Here is a 16,497-nt window from a genome sequence, read left to right on the forward strand (position 1 = left end):
ATGCAAAACGAAAAGGGTGAAGTTGTCGACAGACTTATTCCTCGCAAGTGTGATGCCACACACCGCCTTATCCCGCCACATGACCATGCATCTGTTCAATTCAGAATCGCCAAGTTAAATGAAGAAGGTCTCCCAACAGGTGAATTCGAAACAGTTGTTTTCTCAGGCTATCTTCGTAACCTTGGAGAAGCTGACAATGCTCTCAATCGCATTGCAACAGAGAAAGGTCTTTTAGAAAACGTTTATCGTCAATAAAATATCAATTTATCTCGTATTATTTTTGCATATTTTTAGTAATTTCAATGAGATTTAAATCTGTAAAATTTTTTAAAATTTCTTAAACTGATTTTGGTGATCTGATTTAATGTGCAACATAAAAAACAAAAAAAACTATAGAAATGTACTCTATACAATTGAGGTTTACTATGTTTGCTGGTTGTGTATCATTATATTGAATCAATATACATTTTTAGATCATCCATATACAGCTTAAACCATTGTGTCAATGTTTTTTTGTGCTTCATTGTTTCACTGAGGAGCTTTATTCCAGAGACATTTGCAAGTTTCATTGCAATTTGCCGAAGATTTTCAACTTTTTTTGACTTTTTGATGTCTTTGTCTTTAGAGAATGTAGTATAAATTTCGTTGAATTCTTTTTCATCACAAGGCTCTATAGTCGTGTTTTTATCTTCAAGTTTATTTTTCAAAATAAATTTGTATTCAAAAATCAATTGTTGTTGTATTTTTTTCTTTTGATCTTCGGAATATTTATTAGCTTTTTCATCTATTTCATTCATCAATTCCAATAATTGTGATTTGATATCATTTTGTTTTTCATTTTCTTTCATTTTTTTACCGATTTTTTTGATTGGCAAATTTACAAAACAATTTCAATATTTTATTAAAAATTACTAAACAAAATTTTCCGCTGTCAAATTCATTTCGAAAGAGGCTCCAAACTTTTTGGCGTTTCCCTTGACTTCCTTTTCGGCGAGCTATTTACGCTTGGAGCCTTACTAAAGATCGATTTTCCATTTCCAGATCGACCAATATACATATCACCTCTTTCTCCATAAACGAAGCAAACCTGACCTTCTCCATCACCTAATACTCTTGTAGAGACAGGCCCGGCTATTTTATTCACCATCGAAGGGTCATCGATTGCGCCTTTAATATTTCTCCTTGGCCTTCCACAACATAAACACCGAATATTTTCAGTACCTGTCGAAGTTTCGTCATTGTTAAACTCGCCCATCAAATTACCGAAGTAAGTATTCAAATCTGCAGCATTTACCTTTCCGATCAATGCCTTTTTTATTGTGTTTAATCTCGAGTTTAGCTCACTCAATGCGATTCTAAATTGTTCGAACAACGCTTGCGCCGAATTTTTATCGACTTTTGCTTCATCGAGTTGCAAAATGTTTCTTTGTTGAATCTCGACAGCTCTTTTTAGTTGGTACAAAAGGTTTTCTTGTTTATCCACTTTATCGAATGTATTACTCAGTTTTATGTCTTCGATTTGTGAATTTGCATTATTTTTTTGTGTTTGCGTTTGTTGTTTCGCTGATATTTTTGGTAAAATCGTCTTCTCGAATATCGTGTGAATGACTTTCGGCGTTGTTGTGTTTGCGTGCGAAGTTAAATCTGTTGTTTTCGGTATGAAATCATTTGTATCTTTAAATGAATTATTATTATTATTAATGTCTTCGTTTTCGAGTTCGGTGAGCTCTTTGAGTTTGGACCAGATCTGATTGAGCTCGGAGCGTATCTCGGAGTAGTTATGGAGCTGCGGAACTTCGTGGAATTCTTTGCGCGAAACTTTGTACGTAACTTCTTCAGTGTTGATGTTCGGCGAATATGTTCGATTGGATTTGGAATTACTTCGCGCGTTGGAATGAATTTCTTCGTTAGTGTTATTTGAAGTTGTTAGCGAATATATTTCATTTGGATTTTGATTTGGATTTTCTTCGTTATTTGTATTTGTTGAATTTTCATTATTTCGGCGTTCGCTTATTATAGTTTCGTTGTTAGCTTTAGCAATTTTGTTTGGTTCTGAACGCGTTTTAATTGTAAATTCATTGTTATTACTATTGTCATCTTCACCAGAATTTAATGAACGAATTTTTGGTGTTTCGATATTTTGTATTTTTGTGTTGTTGTCATTAGTATTTGTTTCTTGTGGCGTTGGCATTTCATAATTCAGTGAGTGCAGTGCATTCTTTACTTCTTTCATCTCTTTCTCGAGCACACGCACAGATTGATTAAGGGAATCGAATCGTTGGTCATTCATATGCGTTATCTTTAGCTTATTATGCGGTGGTATGTTTGGTTTTGGTTTATTATGGTCAAATGAATTTATATTTGAATTTTGCTGTGTGTTAAATGTTTGACTTTTTTCCGGAATCATTTCTTTGTTTGGTATATCAAATATGTTGTCGTTTATATTCGAGTTTTGTTGCTGTATTTCAGAAATTTTCGTCTTGAGTTTCTCTTCAATTGTCGATATTCGTTCTGAGTTTGACTGAATAAGTGACTTCTGATGTTGAAGTTGTTGGAGAATTGGTGCAATATCAATATCGCCATTACTCTTTGTAATCGCAGATATGTCAAGTGGCTTTTGAACTGCGCTTTCAAGTCCTTCAATTCGTGCTTTAAGTTGTGCAATATCTTCAATGTGATTATCTTCGACATCACGTATTAAGGATTGAAGGCATTCAATATCACCACGAATGGGCTCAATGTCTTGCTCCATGTTGCTTTGCATATATGAAAGTTCTTCTTTAAATTTGTTGATATTTATTGATGAATCATTTGACGGGTAATCAATATTATTTTGTTCGGTCTCTTGATTTGTCTCTAAAGATACGTTGTTTTGGGAAGGGATTTCATCGGTTTCGGGTTGTTGTGGTTGTTGAAGAATTATTGATGATTCATTTGAATGTTGTCGTGGTGTTGAAAAAGAAGAGACATTTGATTGCTTGTGCTGTTTTAATTGGTTTATTTCATTTTTCATTTCATTGAGTGTTGAATTCAATGAGTCGATCTGTTTTTGCTTTTCAATGTTATCACGTATTAAAGAATCAAGGTTGGGAATCAATTTCATTGCATTGTTTGCAACTTCAGGAGCACTTTCTTGAATAAGGTTTCGTGTGATATTGCCGGTATCAATGATACATTTCCCAATTGATGCATCTATTTTTTCATTATTATCTTTGAGCATATTTTGTATTTCTTGTTTGAGTGAATTTAGTTGTTCAGTAAGTTCTTTGTTATTATTTTCAAGTGATGATATTCGACTTTCATATTCGTTGCTTTGCTTTTCAGCTGTAATGTGCTGTGTTTCTTCAAAGTTTTCTTTGCTTGTTTGTGCTTTTTCAAGAATTAATATTTTTTCATCAAGTTCATCAAGCTTAGAACATATGTCTTCGCAAAATAATTGCAGGACTTCATAGTCCAAACTGACAGAAATAAAATTTCTATTTTTAAGTCTTTCAGTAAGGATTGAAGAAAAAGACATTTAGAGTACGTTAAAAAAACGTTACAAATTTTTTTTTATTTTGTAATCATCAATTACATTATAATAATGTAATGTGAATATCATTTAACCTTGTAAATCATTTACAACACATTTTTTGCAAAATAATCATTTTCACTGTTTATGGTGTATACCCCAAGATTTTTTTTTAATACTTTGATTTTAATACTTTTCAACATTCAAAATTTGACTTTCTTGACACAGGCCCCAAATGTTAATCTCGTATAAATCGCATTTAAGTTCTGATTCTATATCGAAATGAACATTGAAAGGTGAATTGACTAGGCAACAATGTTGGCATAATTTTTTTTAATGAATTTTAAGAAAAATTAAATTGGCATAAAAAAATTCAGTCAAAAAAGTTTGTTTAAAATTATCGGTTTTGACATTTTCTTCCTAAAAAATGTCGACAATTGTTCTTGCAGAAACATTCCAAACTACAGAATTTGTCATGCGGGACGGTATCCGTGTTTCCAAGTCTGAAATAGAATACCAAGATTACTTAGATCAAATATATTCATCAGTTGATGCTAAAAAACCAATTACACAAGTTTCAACAGAAAGAACATTAATGATGCACAACCCATGGCATGCAGTTAGTATAGGTAATGCTTGTCCTGATGTTGTTAATGCAATTATCGAAATTCCTGCATTTTCAAGAGTAAAAACAGAGCTAGATGTTGAAACGGGTCTTCTTAAAGTTGACCGTATCATCCATTCTTCTGTAGTTTATCCTGCTAACTATGGTTTTATTCCAGAAACGATTGTTGATAATGCAGTTCCTTTAGATATATTAGTTTTATGCCAAGTTTCCGTTCCACCACTATCACTGATTCGTGCACGCCCTATTGGTGTAATGCCGATGATGAAATGTGGCGAACCAGATGATAAAATAGTAGCGGTATCTATATCTGATCCTGAATATAACATTTACCATGACATTTCAGAACTCCCTCCATTTAAGATGCTCATGATCAACCAATTTTTTAACGATTATCGGAAACTTGAAAAGATGGAAGTTAGGACGTTCAAGCCTCTTGGCTGTGAAGTTGCTAAAACAGTAATCCTTGCAGCACGCAAAGCATACAAAGAAGCGTATCCGGAAGAAGAAGAAATTAGTGAGTCAGAAGAAGAGGAAGAACTTTAGTTGAAGTTTTGTTTAATATTTTCTTTCATATTAAATACTTTACATGGCAGTTTTTTAATAACTTAAATTTCGTTATTTGGTCACTTCAATAAATTTCGATGAGAAGTTGTAAACCCTTTTTAAAGCCATCCTCAGTTGATGAAATCAACGAGGCTCAAGCAGCAATGGATGAAAGCGGTGACATGACTGATATGATGCGACTGATAGATGCACTTGCTAGATCAGAATCGAAAGAAAACGTCAAGGTAGCATATGAATCGCTTAGATCTTTCCCTGAAGATGCACCTAATCAACAGGCACAAAGAGAATTTTTGATAATTTTGGTATTGTACCGTCTTAAAAATGATGACGAATGCATTAAACTATGTAAAAACGTAAGGTACTCACAAAACGAACACCTTGCTAAGGAAATTTATAAGCAAATTAAAAATGAACATGAAGGTGAAACGGAAAAAAATGTTGCAATTGGATTAGGAGTTGGCGCAGCCATCTTAGCTGGAGCAGCATTTGTTCTTTCGCTTGTTTCAAGACGAAGGAAATAAGAAAAAAGGAAATCGATTTCCGAATTTAAAAAAAAAATCATAAACATCTATTCCGAATTATTTTCAACGATTTAAACATGTTTCATTCAAGATATCTTTTAATTAAATTTAATTTTATTTTTTTCCAGCGACAAAACTGACGAAATTCAGTAAAGTATTCAATGCAAAATCATATTTTTTGGAAAATTTTGTGACTTATTTGTAGATCGGCGATAAAATTTCATAAACACATTTACTCTAAATCTATTTGTTAAATGTTGTCTGTGAATATTGATTTATATTAGAATTTCGTATGATCTAATGCATCACATTCCGACATAAGATCTCAAAACAATAAAAATCTCTAAAATATTTTATCTTTAATAATTTTTTACATATTTTTCCACACTCATTTCACTAATGGCATTTTCATCTTTTACCAATTTTTGCCAATCCAAACAATTAGCAAATTTGGAGGCTGCCAGTTTTTGACAGAATATTCTGTTACCGGTGAAATATTTGATAAGTTTATGTAAATAAGCGAATTTCATTTTTTGTTTATGCAGTCTGATAAATACGTGATCAGGTTCACATGCGAAAGTCCACCAATGATTCCATTTAAACCACTAGATCCAGCACCTGTTGATGTTGGCCGTCTTCTATATACTTACCTTATTCAGAAATTGCAATTAACACTTCCTGACAATTTCTCACAAAACATTAGTAGATTAGATAACATCCGCCAACAAATACTGAGGAATCTAGCACTTCCAAAAGAAAATTGGCAATTGTTTGCTGATTATATCAAACTTGTAAAAACACTCACAGAAGGAATTGACATCTCTACGCAAGGTGCTGGAATCACATTCACATGGTCTAAAGTTTCACATAGCACAGTTGATTTTGATATCTTTTGCATGGCATATTCCATCATAATTTGCCTCTTAAATGAAGCATGTCAAATTAAACTTAACACTCTCGATTCCATCCAAGCATTTATCACAAATGTTACTGGCTCACGTGCTCTATGTAACATATTGTCTCAATTTTATCATGATGAATTTTCTCAAATTGTCCCAAGGACTAACATTGATGCTCTTTCTGTGTATATTGACACGTTTTATAATCATGCAACAATTGCAACTGCTCTAATCAAATCACCTGAAAATTCATTATTAATAGCTAAATTAGCCAAATTACTTTCTGCATGCTATAACAACTGTGATCCATGTCAACGAGCGCATTCCAACTACTTTGATTTTATCGCTAATGTTGAGATGGCATTAAACAAGTTTACAAAAGGTGAGTATGGCAATGGTCTCTCATACGGCCGCACAGCCATGTCTTTACTTCCACCTGTCAGCAAAAAGGTTAATACTAGATTAATGTATGAATCTTTATTATCACCATTTTCAGTCATCTTTAATCAAACTGAAGTCGACAACAAAGGCATTTATTTAGAGCCTGTTCCAGCCACGCCAGCTGCTATTCCAGCGTCCAACAAGTTTGACTGCCCATCAAAGTTTGACTTCCTCAACTCGACCATTCAAATTGCGCCGTTGAACATGTCACTTTCCAACACAATTGTACAGTCTATCGGCCAGCGCCACAACAACATCCAAAGCGAAGCATCACGTGCATTACATGACATTGATGAATGCTTACAATATTACCCAGCGGCGACAGCTAATGAGTTACAAAACTTAATCGCAGAGTTATATGCAAAACGTAATTTAGCAAATGAAACTCTTTCATCAATCTCAGTCATAGTTCGACAACGTGGTGATTACCTTCAAATGTATGCACCTAATGACATCCAACATTACACACGTTACGTGGGTATAATCGAACAAGCAGCAAACACTGATAACTTCTTCGAAATGCAATACGGAAAAGCGATGTCACTCATACAGCCAATGTCTGACGCATTCAATGTTCTTAGTGGACTACGGACACAAATTGTAAATCTACAAAGAAAAGCTAATGATATTGCACAAGATTTGATTCAGAAGTACGCGGGAGAGATAGACACTCGTGATATCGTTAACATCCAAATCGAAGTCAACAAGAGATTTAACGAAGTATCATCGGAGCTAAATCCAATTTTCATGGAAGTATCGCGAAGAGTTGCCGAAATGAGGAAGTGTAAGGAGATGAACTTGCAGCAATACCAAACAGATATGGTGTCCGTTAAAGGCGGCTTTAGTCAGGGAATTAGCTGCTATAACGACATATTACAAAACTTGAACACATTGAAAGGAAGAATTAACAGTGCATAAACATCTCAAAGTGATTGTTGAAAAAGTTTAACTTTTTGTATGAATTATTTGCTTTTTCTAAAGTGCGTTGAATCCAAACGGTTGTAACATCACCTTTTCAATATTGAGAGGATTAAAGTTTACTTTTACTTTTTGTTGTCATTAACAATTAGAAATGGTTTCAAATGTAAAAATGCGCATTTTTAAATATCGAGCTCGAACGCAGCAGTGGTTGATGATTATGAAGTTGTAAGGAGAATTCTAAATGCAGTTGGTTCCATGTAGAATTACATTTTCATTATGTTACAAAAAGAATTTAATGGATAATGGTGCACAGTAGTGATGCAGAGATATGGCTGGTTTCAAATGTTATTGAATGAACATATTTTATCGCTTTGAAAGTGGTCATGATTTTGGTTTGTAATTGTAAACTATTCAATTATAAAATTTTGTTTACTGGCAGATTTTCATCTAACATATCACAATTGACTTTTCAATGCCTCTGATTTTGTATTTGATAAGATAACCTCCAAAACACGATCAATAGTAATTCTTGAATTTTCTAGGTGGCGGAACAAGAAATGACATGTTTTCTCGTCCAACTATCAAATAAAACAATACGAATACCTTATAGCAGTGACATTAAAAAATTTGAGAAGTGCTCTCACACCAGAAATCGTTATCCAAATTAGAAAAGAAATATCAGGAAATAGCAGAACCGATATCGCCAACCAAGTAAAAGAACCCAGCGATGCGGAAAATGACCTTCTCGCAGAATATTACAAACCTCTTCTTCCTTAAAGTTGCAAATTAAGGAGCAGTAATCCATGAAAATTTGAATATAAAAGTTAGATAATAAAAAACACTTATATTAAAGAATTTTTTAACAAATAATTGAGATTAAAAGTTTCAATAAAATGGAATCTGTTGTACACACGAAGATATTTGTGCAGCATAAGGTATTCCATGTAATCCAAGAGAACTGAGGAATCTTAAATAAGGTTTTATTAATCTTGGATCCTTTGAATGTTTTACTGATTTATGTATTTTATCAAGATCTTCATTTTTTATTGGTATCATTTCTATTTCCATTGCTTTTTCCAAGAAATAAAGTGCCGCTTCAATTTCTTTTGCTGCCGCATTTTTACTTGTATTTATAACATGATCTATAGAAGAAAAAGCATTATATTCAATTGTATCATAAGATTTATTGTTAATTTTAGGAAATTGAGGTTTTTCGTTTTTTTGAAGTAATAAATTTAAAGAAACACTTTTACAATATTCTACAATTGGCTTTGGTGAACAAGAAGAACAAGCAACAAATTTTATTGCTTCAGCACGAAGAATACTTGAAGAATTAGTCTTATAAGGTAAAACATTTATTAATGAAGGAATCATATATTCATATTCTACACTATCAAGATTAATTTTTCTTGCAATGTAAAATGAAAATGGGATTTTAAAAGCAGAAACTGAAAGAATTTTTGTTAAGAATAAATATCTAAAAGTTGAATTCTCTTTAAAAACTTCTTTAAGTTGATTTAAAAATGTTTTATTATTTTCATTTATTAAATATATAAAATAAGATTTGCAATATTCAAAACAATTATATTTCATAATAATTGTAATAAATCGAGAAAATAAATTTAATGACATATTTATCGACTTTTTTATAGACCAAAACTTTGAAATAAATTTTTTAATTATATCATTTGCTTGTATTATTTCCAAAATATATATAATTAATTGATAGAAGTCTTCATCTGAACAAAGTCCATCTTTTTCTGATATTTTTGCAGAATTAAAAATAATTTGAGCAAATTCATTTGGTAATATAAAACCTGGTGGAAACATTGAAGGAATTCCATAAATTTCTGGTATTAATGAGAAATATTTTGAAAGATTTTTAAATCCGAATAATTGTGAAATTATATTTGCTGTAAATGAATATTCAAATGCAATTGAATGACTACCAATTGTTGAATAACTTAAAGAAATTGCACATATTGCACAAATAAAATAAGTTTTGGATAAACAATTCAAATCAAACAATGGATTAATCGTTGTTGAAAATAAAAAAGAAAGTTTTGATATAATTGAAGCAGCTGAAAATAATATTATATAAGGAATTGATTTATCTGACGTCAAACAAAATTGATAAATTGAAGATAATAATATATCAATATATTGATTTAATACTTGTAAGTCATCTATATTAAAACATTCGGGATTTTTAATGACTTTATCAAGTAATTTTGATGCAAAATCACATATACCATTTGATGGACCACTGTTTATAATGGATTTAAATATATCTTGTAATAATGGAATCGTTTGTACAATTGGTAAACATTCAACACATTCAGCAAAACTTCCAAAAAATGCCGAAAACAAAATATTATTTCCTGAAAATTGTTTTGTAAAAATATCAAGAAAAGAATATTTTTGTATATTACATATCGATGTTGCTACACAAATATGTGAAGCAATTAATGGTTCAAAATTTGAATTTTCGATAAGTAATTTTATTCTTTGTAAAATTGGATTTATATAATTTGAAGAAACATTTAACATTAATGATATAAATAATGATAACTCAAATATTTTTGATTGATATTTTTCATCATTTCGAACAATTGTTGATAATACTCGTGCTGTTTGTGGGGAAACAACTGAGCAATTAATACTCATTAAATATATAATATTTTCTTGAAGAGTTTGTGGAGAACAATTTGAATTATATAAAAAACTTGGAATATCGGATATTATTGTTAAATTAAGACAATAATCTATAAAAGATGCAGAAACTAATGGATTTGGTCCCCATGTTTTTGTTGCTGTAATTAAAAAAGTGACAATTTCGGAAAATTGTCTATTTGTAAATGTTTTAGGATTTGAAAGTAATTCAACGATTAAATCCCAATTTGGCATTGATAATATTGTTGTATTATCAGAACAATATATAATGAAACACCAAATAAGATCAATAGAATAGTTTTGGAATTGAAAACGAAGCATGTCCCAATAATTGGGAGTAAATTGAAAAAATGATACAGTTAAATCTTTCATTATCGACCTACCAACAAAGGCATGAGGGAATTGTTTAAAAGTATCAATTATTGAGTTTAAAATTTCAGCTCTTGATTCAGGTGCAATTCTAATTAAATAAGAACATGTTATACATTGAATATTAAATCTTAATCTAGATGTTGTGTTATCATTTGGGTATAAAATTGGGAAAACAATTGATGAGATTCTTGAAACATAATTTGAATTTAAGCTATTATCACCTATTTGTTGAATTATTTGATCAAAAATATCACTAACTCTAGAAAGTTGTAATGTTCTGAAACAAACAAGAAATTCTTCAACCAATTGCCCAACAGCATCTGCCATTTACTGTCCGCGCCATTTCAACTTTTTCAAAAAAATTAACGTATGGAATAAAAGTGAAATGAAATTAGGGTGTCCTAATTTTGGCAAAAATTTTAGCACTTTTTTCATAATTACTGCTTTGATTGAAGCTGTTTCTCGAGCTGTAGAAGCACTTTTCGGCACCAATGAAGAACAGAGAAGGAATGCCGATGCATGGCTTGTTAAATGGGAAAGAAGTTTTGAATCAGTTGGAGCTTCTATTGAAATCATAGAAAATTCATCTAATCAAAATCTCTTATTTTTTGCTGTGAAAGCTATTATGTTTCAGGTTTTTCATTTTACAGATCAATTCAATGAAATGGCAATTGAAACAATATTTAGATCATTACAAAAAAGAATTAATCAGCCAACTTGTCCTGGTCTTTCAGAAATGTGTGCTTATAAATTCATTGATTGTATTACAACAATATGTCTTCTTTTTCCAAATTATATTGATACATTTCCTGAATTTCCACCAAATATTTTACCTTATTTTTTCAAGAGCTTACTTGAAAATATGTCAAATGGCAGTCAACTCTTCAAGGAAAAGATGGTTTTATTATATCCTCATATAATCACTGTTTTACAAAACATAGATATATCCAAAGATTGGATTCATCTTCTTGCCAACACTATAAATACTTTTTGCCAAGATACGTATAACGATTTTTATCAACTTATTCCTAAAATTGAATTAATTCCAAGAAATTCGATTTTTTATTCATCATACACAGAACTGTTAAACGCAATTACAATGAGTGACTATGAGAATTCTGTTGAATCGCAAGGGGACATTTCTTTTATCCAACGTATATTTGAAATTGGAATTAATATATGCGGTATCCTTATTCAACCACCATGTGAAGATGTAGAAATCCAACAAGCTTCATACATATGGAATGAAATTATTGATTACTCTACTCAACTTTTATCAGATCTTGTATCAACATTTTCATTAGCAGCATTTGAACACTTAATTGCATCTCTTCCAGCACTTGCAGAGATTCCTAATGAATTAATTGATATACTTTATATGGTTGGAGAACAATTTCGCAATTTATCCCAATATGAATCTTTTCCACATTTTTTACCATATGTACCACGCTTTTTAGATTTCATGATAACACTTGTCGATCAAAACATTGAAGTTTATTGGGTCAATAGGTTTTCTGAAGCTTTTGATTCCTTTTCATCTGTTTATAATCCAGACGAACCTTCGGCCGATACATTGAATGTTTTACTCGGCTTCTATCGGCACAAAATTGAGCAGGGCCTAACCCCCGGAATTGTATACTCTATTTCATCGTTCACGTCACCAACCTTGAAAAGTTATTTTACTCCAATATTATTTACATCATTAGTTAAACCACCTTTATCCCCAATTACATTATATTTCATACGTTCCTGTTGTGAACATATTTCACCACACATATCAAAATTAATTATTTTTTTATATGCTGAATTCAACAAAAATCTGAACTCCGAGATATCCATACATTATGCGAAAACGATTAAGACTATCTCCAAGATGTATTATCATGTATTTTTATCTAATAAAGAATTATTAATATTTCCATTAGTTACATTATTACCAAACATAACAAATCCGACACTTATCACAACCATAAATCGGACATTATTTAATATCCTTTACACTGTACCAATTACGCAATCGGAAGTATTTCATATTCCACAAATCATTGAGACGATAGTTAACTCATATATGAACTTATTTAATCATTTGTTACAAACTTCGAATCCGACGATATTTCTCTATCTGAACAAATTTGCGAAGAGTTACAAAATAATGACAAGTTTCGATCATTGGGACCCGAATAGTATTGTTAGTAACACATTCAAGTTGTTATATCAACAAATATTTGTGTTGTTAAATCCATTATGGACTAATCCACAACAAGAAACAGTTGTAAGTTCATTATGTGAATTTTTAATGTTATGTATCGATTCGAGAATCGTATCGAACCAAAATGAAATCCTCGAATGGATTGGCGTATCATTACATCAAACGCCAGTTCATTCACATTTTGATTTGCTTAAGAAGCTCGATCAGTTTTTACCATCGAATAATGTAATGTTATTTCTACAAAACGTTAATAATGTTAATGATTCACAAATCATTTTTGATTCGTTATGTTTCATTAAACATTTGTTTGAGATATCGAAATGGGAAAATTTCATTAATTTCTTTACGATCGAATACATATTGCAATTTTTAAATGTCTTCGATCAAAGAATCGTTAGCGAAACTTTAGCAATATTAAGACGTATCATGGAAATATTTCCACAAAATTTGATCATGAACTCGATAAATTTAATCATCGGATCATTGATTAAAGGAGTATTCGTCGCTTTCGATGAAGACGTCTTAAGAAATGCGTTGCAATTGTTGATGGATATCATTAAAGTCGGAATATGTAACGTGGAGGATATGGTGAAAATAGCTGTGAATTATTTGGGTATCGACGAGAAAGAAGCAATGATATTAAATGAAATATTGTCTGGTAACTCATTGAACGAAACGAGAATATTGGCTATGATAAAGAGATTGATAATTACGCATAAAGAGGAACCGATTTGATTTCGTTTATTGTTTTTCTTTTAAGAAAAATAAATATTATAAAAAATTCAATAAAATTAATTTGAAAATTCTTTGAATATTTATTATGTTAAATTTAAGAATATTATTAAATAAAATGGAAATTGTACAAATGATTAGAATTAAAATATTTAAGCGATTGCCTTAAAATTGATATAAAATTAAAATTACAGAAAAGACACATATAAAAAATTATAATCAAAAATCTTAATCATTTTTTTATTTCTTTGCTTCCAAAATATTTTCACTTGTGGTCATAAGCACCTATAGATGATAAAGGTGAAAAGCTTATTTCACGAAGTTTCGAATTGGGTTATTTAAACATATGAATTAAATTTGATTACATAGATAACAAAATTTTTTCTGTTATTAAAAGATTATTTTCATAGATAATATTATATAATAAAAAAATTTATTCGTAAATTTAATACACAATCTAATTTAACCTTGATAATTCTTGTCTTTATAATAAATGTCAATTCCCAATCTTTCAAGAAATAATTTTTTTATTTCTGTATAACCTTTTTGTGATACTATAAAAAGCGCTGTTTTAAATAAATTAAATCATTTCCAAATATTGTTTTGATATCTTAAATTATTATAATAAATTTTAAACAAAACAAATATATATCTTTAGCATTAATATCAATTCCTTCTTGTTCAAGAAGTAATTTAATTATATTTATGTATCCAAATTTTGATGCACATTGTAGTGCTGTTCTAAATATCATGAAAAAATTTCAAATCAAATCTTCAAATATTAAATATTTCAAAAAAAGATTAAACAAAATAAATAAATATTTTTAGCATTTATTTCAATTCCTTCTTGTTCAAGAAGTAATTTAACTATTTCTGTATGACCATTTAAAGATGCTAACATAAGTGATGTTTCAAATAATTTAAATAATTCCCAAATATTATTTTGAAAATTTAAATTATTAAAATAAATATCAAATAAAACAAATAAATATTTTCAGCATTAATGTCAATTACTTCTTGTTCAAGAAGTAATTTAACTATTTCTGTACGACCATATAAAGATGCCAAAATAAGTGCTGTTTGAAATAATTTAAATCATTTCCAAATATTATTTTGAAATAAAAAATTATTAAAATAAATTCTAAATATGACAAATAAATATCTTTAGTATTAATATCAATTCCTTCTTGTTCAAGAAGTAATTTAACGATTTCTGTATGACCATTTAAAGATGCTAACATAAGTGCTGTTCTAAATAATTTAAATAATTTTCAAATATTATTTTGAAATGTCAAATTATTAATATAAATTTCAAATTAAATAAACAAATATCTTTAGCATTAATATCAATTCCTTCTTGTTCAAGAAGTAATTTAACTATTTCTGTATGACCATTTAAAGATGCTAACATAAGTGCTGTTCTAAATAATTTAAATAATTTTCAAATATTATTTTGAAATAAAAAATTATTAAAATAAATTCTAAATATGACAAATAAATATCTTTAGTATTAATATCAATTCCTTCTTGTTCAAGAAGTAATTTAACGATTTCTATAAATCCAAAGTGAGTTGCACACATAAGAGATGTATAATATAATTTATATAATTTCCAAATATTATTTTATAATATCAAATTATTACAACGAAGATTATATAAAACAAATGAATATCTTCTGCATTGATATCAATTTCTTTATGTTTTAGAAGTAATTGAACGATTTCTACGTGACCAAAAAAAGATGCTTTAATAAGTGCTGTTTGAAATAATTTAAATAATTTCCAAATATAATAAAATATAAAAATCATTAAAACAGACATCAAACCAATCAAATAAACACTAACTAAAACAAAAAAATATATTTAGTATTGACATTAATTCCTTTTTGTTCATGAATAAATTTAACAATTTCAATGAAACCTTCTTTAGATGCTAAAATAAGAACTTTGCAAAACGATTGAAATAATTTCCAAATATTAATTTGAAACAATATATTATTAAAACATATATTAAATAAAATAAATAAGTACATTTTATAAGATCAATCTCATTTTTTTTGAGAAGTAATTTAATTATTTTTTCATACCCACAATAAGACGCAAACAAAAGTGCTGTTTGAAATAATTTAAATAATTTCCAAATATTATTTTGAAATATTAAATTATTAAAACAAATTAATATCTTTTGCATTTATATAAATTTCTTTATGTTCAAGAAGTAATTTAACAATATCTATATAACCTTTATAACCTTTATTAGATGCTTCCATAAGTGCTGTTCGAAATAATTTAAATAATTTCCAAATATTATTTTGAAATATCAAATTATTGAAATATATCTTAAATAAAACAAATTAATATCTTTTGCATTTATATCAATTTCTTTATGTTTTAGAAGGAATTGAACGATTTCTACATGACCAAAAAAAGATGCTAATATAAGTGCTGTTTGAAATAATTTAAATAATTTCCAAATATTATTTTGAAATATCAAATTATTGAAATATATCTTAAATAAAACAAATTAATATCTTTTGCATTTATATCAATTCCTTTTTGTTCAAGAAGTAATTTGACTATTTCTGTATAACTATATAAAGATGCACAAATAAGCGCTGTTCTAAATAAATTAAATCATTTCCAAATATTATTTTGAAATCCAAAATTATTAAAATAAATATTAAATAAAACAAATAGATATCTTTAGCATTAATATCAATTCCTTCTTGTTCTAAAATATATTTAAAATGTTCAATATTTTTAGAATCAAATGAATAATTTAATATATCTTTTGGAATTTGTTTATTTTGAAGGAAATGTTTTGTAAGATATAGATTTCCAATTTTTGCTGATGTATTAATAATTTTATCATTAATTTTCATTCCTTCTTCAATTAAATATGATAAAATTTCAAAATTATAATATAAAATACATTTTTCTCCTAAAAATTCCAAATCATTAAATTGATCGATTTTATTCTCATAAAGATATTTAAATATATCATTTTTATGGTATTGAATTGCTGTT

The 16,497-nt window shown here is 28.9% G+C and overlaps 5 protein-coding genes across 5 annotated transcripts; 4 read left to right on the forward strand and 1 right to left on the reverse strand.

Moving 5' to 3' along the window:
* Positions 1-255, forward strand: GO595_001450 (40S ribosomal protein S21; the record flags this gene model as incomplete). The annotated part of the gene is made up of 1 exon (XM_067914250.1): positions 1-255. The coding sequence occupies one exon, from the start codon at positions 1-3 to the stop codon at positions 253-255; it is 255 nt and encodes an 84-aa protein (XP_067778442.1).
* Positions 256-937: 682 nt separating this feature from the next.
* On the reverse strand, positions 938-3,517 carry GO595_001451 (uncharacterized protein; the record flags this gene model as incomplete). The annotated part of the gene is made up of 1 exon (XM_067914251.1): positions 938-3,517. One exon carries the CDS (start codon positions 3,515-3,517, stop codon positions 938-940), a length of 2,580 nt encoding a protein of 859 aa, XP_067778443.1.
* A 421-nt stretch (positions 3,518-3,938) lies between these two features.
* On the forward strand, positions 3,939-4,682 carry GO595_001452 (inorganic pyrophosphatase; the record flags this gene model as incomplete). The annotated part of the gene is made up of 1 exon (XM_067914252.1): positions 3,939-4,682. One exon carries the CDS (start codon positions 3,939-3,941, stop codon positions 4,680-4,682), a length of 744 nt encoding a protein of 247 aa, XP_067778444.1.
* A 98-nt stretch (positions 4,683-4,780) lies between these two features.
* GO595_001453 (uncharacterized protein) lies at positions 4,781-5,224 on the forward strand (the record flags this gene model as incomplete). The annotated part of the gene is made up of 1 exon (XM_067914253.1): positions 4,781-5,224. The coding sequence occupies one exon, from the start codon at positions 4,781-4,783 to the stop codon at positions 5,222-5,224; it is 444 nt and encodes a 147-aa protein (XP_067778445.1).
* Positions 5,225-5,763: 539 nt separating this feature from the next.
* On the forward strand, positions 5,764-7,482 carry GO595_001454 (uncharacterized protein; the record flags this gene model as incomplete). The annotated part of the gene is made up of 1 exon (XM_067914254.1): positions 5,764-7,482. One exon carries the CDS (start codon positions 5,764-5,766, stop codon positions 7,480-7,482), a length of 1,719 nt encoding a protein of 572 aa, XP_067778446.1.
* Positions 7,483-16,497: the final 9,015 nt, after the last annotated feature.

Source organism: Histomonas meleagridis (genome assembly GCF_020186115.1).
Source record: "Histomonas meleagridis strain 2922-C6/04-10x chromosome Unknown contig_14, whole genome shotgun sequence".
In the NCBI taxonomy this organism is placed as follows: Eukaryota; Parabasalia; order Tritrichomonadida; family Dientamoebidae; genus Histomonas; species Histomonas meleagridis.